The following is a 4,998-nucleotide window of genomic DNA, read 5'->3' on the forward strand; positions in this document are numbered from 1 at the left end:
TGTGATCGGTAACTGCGTCTTCGAAATTGACATGAGTGCTCTCTCGGACAAAGAAAGCGAATTTCGTCGAATGGGCAAAAAAGTGTTTACGCCTACCTATCAACAACTAATCAGAGATATCTGTAGACAATTTGTACCATCTGTCTATGGAATGTTTGGTCACCTTATGCAACAAAAACATGTCTAAGACTTTTTTAGAAACGTGGTCAAAGATACAATAAATTATAGAAAGGAGAATAACATAATTAGACATGATTTCATCGACAGGCTAATAGAACTTAAACAACACTCAGGGAAAATAGAAAATGTTGGTCGAGTACATAGTTTGAAATTGAGCAGTTAATTTCAGGAAAAATGATATTCTTCGTAATCGAAATATTTATTACACAGTTAAATACAGGTTTTGCACTCCAAGTTAACCCTTTTGCGGATCATATTCACCTCGTTGCAAATTAAATTCACCCTACTGGAAATCGAATTCACTCTTTCACAGATCAAATTCACCCTTTTGTAAATCAAATTCACCTTGTGGGTGACTCAAAAGTGAAATAATACAATGTAATAATAATACAGTTTTTCTTTTTTTTTTACATGGGGGAAATCTTGCATAGGCACCCCATTGTGTGGGATTCTTACCCAGTAAAACCTTTATGGTTACCCTCGTCGGGCATGCTGAGAAGGGCTAGAGAATCATTTTCAAATTTCTTTCGGCCACCTCCCGGCCCAACCGAAGGGAGGGGCTCAGACCGGCCCCTCCCTTGTCCTCCTAACACCGGCGGAGTACCGCCCCGTCCAGGGGACCGCGTGCAAGAGCACCTTTATAGGGGGACAGGAGACCTGCGCTACCTCTTTGGTGGCGGCGGCGCCCCCACTATCATAACAGTGGAGGTGGTCCACCCGGTGGGCTGGACTAGCGCCCGCCCCTCCGGCGGCCAGCCTCTATGGGTCGTTCACCTTGCGCACCCTCTCTGCGGCCTCCTTCTGCGAGACAGTTATATTGCAGAAGGAGGCCGCGGTACACCACTGGTCTCTCCCCTCCAGCATTGAGCTCACCAATGCTGAAGGGCGGTCATGCGAGCTAGCACTCGAAAAGTGACTAATTGATACCATGATTCGGTCGTTCTAACAAACCATTGTAATAAAAATAAAATCCGATGTAAAGTTATTATTCTGAAATCAAAATTTTATTGAATGTATGTAATAATACTTAAACAAACAATAACATAAGATGATATAAATATAACATAAAGTACCACTGATCATAATTATTTCTATATTTTGAATAGGCTAAACCTTAAAATCTCTGGATATCCGTAGGATATTTTCTGATATTTTGCTTCTTTTTAAGGTTATTAATGGTACTATTCGCTGTTCTCAGCTGTTGCAATTAATACATTTTTATACACCAATTAGACTGCTTAGACTTGCCTCAGAGATACTCATCAAACTTTTCGAACACGGACCCTATACACCGAATTTGTGAAATTACGAACCAGTACACACGGCATTTAAATTTTTTAAATATTTCTATCCACTCGTTCATAACACATATTGACAGTCTTGCAAGTTTCTCATTTTGAATTTACGTGCGTTAGTATTTCTTGTATTACTTGTAGTGTTTACTTATTCTTGTGTAATCTAATGGGAAATCTTCCTGTAAAAATAAATACATAAATAAATAAATACTTACTTAACGTTAAGAGTACTTATATGCATAAACATATGTAAACTCATCCATAACGGTTTGCCTGCCGCTGCGCGGGATAGTTTTATATACATATTCATATAATAATTATGACAATCTGTAGGAGTGATAGTTGCAACAGAATGATTAATAACATCTACTAAATGTTCATGCTTTGAAGGATCAGTCAAAATGGTGAAACGATGAATGATGAATTTGATTTGCAAAAAGGTGAATATGATCTGCAAAAAGGTTAATTTGGATCGCAAAATTAAGATCGCACGAAAAAACATTTGTTTAAATTAAAAGATTGAAGCACACAAAATAGTTGTAGATAGAAGATTTAACGAGATCATTTGAACGTAATAACGTCAAAGTAAATGATTTAAAATGTAAACAAGAGCATGAGACGTCTTGCATTCAATCTTTTGAGAAGTACCTTTTAAGGATATACTATGTACATAGTTAAAACAAAATTTTATTATATGTATACGTAGCTTACTTCAATTATTGTGCTTCACTAATTAATACACATTTGGTAACTCATTGTTACTTACCAAACCACGTTATTTAATATACTGAATAAATTCTCAACACTAACGAAAATTTTTTACTTGTGATAGCAATTGATAACTTTTTATTATCGAAGCAAAAGGAATATGTATTTTATTATGCACACATCGTTAGTGATTATTAATTTTTGTAATCGAAGTTGATTGCATTTCACAGAAATGACAGACGCGTTACTAACTTCACAAGCATTCGTCTTCTTTGTGGCTGGATTTAAAACATCCTCGTCGGCAATGGCTCACGCTCTTTACGAATCAGCTCAAAATCAAGGAATACAGGATAAGTTACGGGAAGAAATTAGAGAAAGTGTTGAGAAACATGGAAGAATAATAACGTACGAGCAAATCAAGGAAATGAAGTACATGGACAAAGTAATGAAAGGTATATACATAACAATACTGAAGTAAAACTCTGCCATCTGTTAGTATTATTATATCTAATTGGATAGGAACACGCTAAACGTCAACAAATAAGTTCCGCTATTTAAAATCAGAAAATAAACTGATAAAGCAACTTCCCGCGCTTCTTGATGGTTGGAAGGTCGCGTTGGCGTTGGAAATTATTGCACGTGTGTGTGCCAACTACTTATTGTCGTGATGGTAATCGCACTTTATTTGTAATGTCGATTATTGCGGAATGGACTGCACTTGTGGCTTAAAAATATCGAATATTGCGGACTAGCGCGCTCAAGATAGTGTCGAGTGTTTCTACGTAGACCTTTTTCAATCTCTCGAATGTCGTGAATTTGCTGTATATGTATGATTTCGTCAAAATGGGGAGTTAACCTTGTTGGCAAATCACCGGCCTTTCACCCCCTAGAGCCGCCCTCCTAGGCCCTCGTGCACTCCCCCGTGGTCCGCAGAGTGGGGGTGTAGGCGGAGAGGAAGAGGCGGTCCCAAACGGGGGTGTCAGCCCCGCGTGGTGATCTTGCCGAAACGTCGACTTTACGGGTTTATAGCATGTTTACCGTTACTGAACGCGCAGAGGCAAGTACCGGTTCACCATGTGGCCCGCAGAAGTGGAGAATTTCCGCGACCATCAGGTAATAAACCAGATTTGCCCTTTGACTTGAATAGGCTATTGTTATCAAAGAAAACTTAACCACAAAATTATCAGACATTGCAGAAGAACGGGAAAGATTAAAGAGACACCACTTTTTACGGCTACCATATAGATTTAGTGACATAAGCTGAATATGTAATGCCATAGTGATACACCACAGGGTGTACTCACGCCAAAGAGATTCACAATCTGTGCTGAATATCATTTACGATAGTAGCACTTACTCAGATTATAAAAAAAAAGAAAAATTCATAGATTTAAAGCAAAACATCAATCTTTAACACGTTGACTGCCACGCCAGATTTACATGTTTTGCTCAGGGGGCCAGAAGACAATTTTCATTATTCTAAGCATAGTATTATATTATGCTTATTATCCTTTTGTAGGGTGCATGTGCGCTCTGGTACGGGTGCACCTAACACCTATCGCAACCGATCCGCGTTTATTTCCGCATCGCGACCGATCCGCGTTTGTTTGCCCAGGGAATGTATATATGTGATGTGTAAAACAATAAAAGGGTGACGGCTCGGGACGAGGACAGAGTCAGAAGTGACCCTTTGACGGAAGAACACATTATTTTCCCAGACGCCCTATACTTCATTATTATTATTTTTCTTTTTAATTCAAAATAACGTCTAGTTAGCTATGAAGTTCGAAATTTTTAGTTGACGATATTCATTTTATTTTAATTACTCTAAACATTCTGAGTCCTCCGGTCACTGATGACCACCGTAGCCCGGTCATAGGTGAGCAACGTGGCAGTCAAGATGTTAAGGTGCAATTTATTATTTGAAATGTTAGAAAAGTCTAAATGAACGAACGCTCGAGTGGGCCATATGCCTTCTTTTCGCTTCCGCCTCTTAAGGAGAGCTCTGCCTCGTGGGAAGGCTAAGGAAGGCCATATCGCCAAGGGTGTCCTCTTGACGAGGAATTCTGTCGAAGGACATTGTTGTACGAGCCGTCGCTCTGTTGAGTCTAAATACAGTTCTCAGCTCATAACCGCCCACGATTACTTGTTTGATCAATCGATCACCATCTTTACCTATCACTCCCGTGTTCTATTTGCTTACAGAAACCTATATACAGAGTGTCTCAGCTAACTTGATCACCTCGAGGGGCACATTACGTAAGGTATATGTTTGTTCTGTATGGGGAAACGTTTCGGAATTTTGAACTCTACTATATTTGACTTTACTTGTATGTTACAGCCAGTGTATTGTTTTCGGCATCCTAACACGTCAGAAATATGTTCTGACAGCTAATCGATCATTATTATGAAAGATAGTAAAAATGACCATTTTTTATATATGATAAATCAATATTTGGTTCTCAATATCTTAACCATCGATTTTTCATCACTTCAAATTGCAAATTCTATTCAGATTTGATGAAGATTGTACGTATTATACAGTACTCTACTAGATCACTTCAATCTTTTGAATTGATGTTTTGTGAATAATTAATTTTAAATGATCCGTTAGATACACCAAAACTTTCCCATCTAAGAGTTCTGGCAAATATCACTATTATTTCCTTTCCGAATTCTCAGACCCACTTGAACGTATGTGACTTACAATTCGTCAAAAACACGAGGATTAGCTAGTCCGTGGGCCTCAAGGACCTCCGCCATAAATTAAGCCCTTCCCAAATTCCGAACTTTCCAAAACTACCACCTCCACCTT

General features: G+C 38.6%; 1 protein-coding gene across 1 annotated transcript in view; it reads left to right on the forward strand.

The window, feature by feature from the left end:
• LOC108573922 (probable cytochrome P450 6a17) overlaps nucleotides 1–2,635 on the forward strand; it is a gene marked incomplete at its 3' end in the record, with an annotated part of 4,208 nt that extends 1,573 nt beyond the window's left edge. Inside the window, 3 exon segments of the mRNA XM_017936413.1 lie at nucleotides 2–122; nucleotides 189–311; nucleotides 2,414–2,635. Of these exon segments, the coding sequence (XP_017791902.1) occupies nucleotides 2–122; nucleotides 189–311; nucleotides 2,414–2,635 (466 nt within the window).
• Nucleotides 2,636–4,998: the final 2,363 nt, after the last annotated feature.

This window comes from Habropoda laboriosa, unplaced genomic scaffold (genome assembly GCF_001263275.1).
Source record: "Habropoda laboriosa isolate 0110345459 unplaced genomic scaffold, ASM126327v1 scaffold198, whole genome shotgun sequence".
Lineage (NCBI taxonomy): Eukaryota > Metazoa > Arthropoda > Insecta > Hymenoptera > Apidae > Habropoda > Habropoda laboriosa.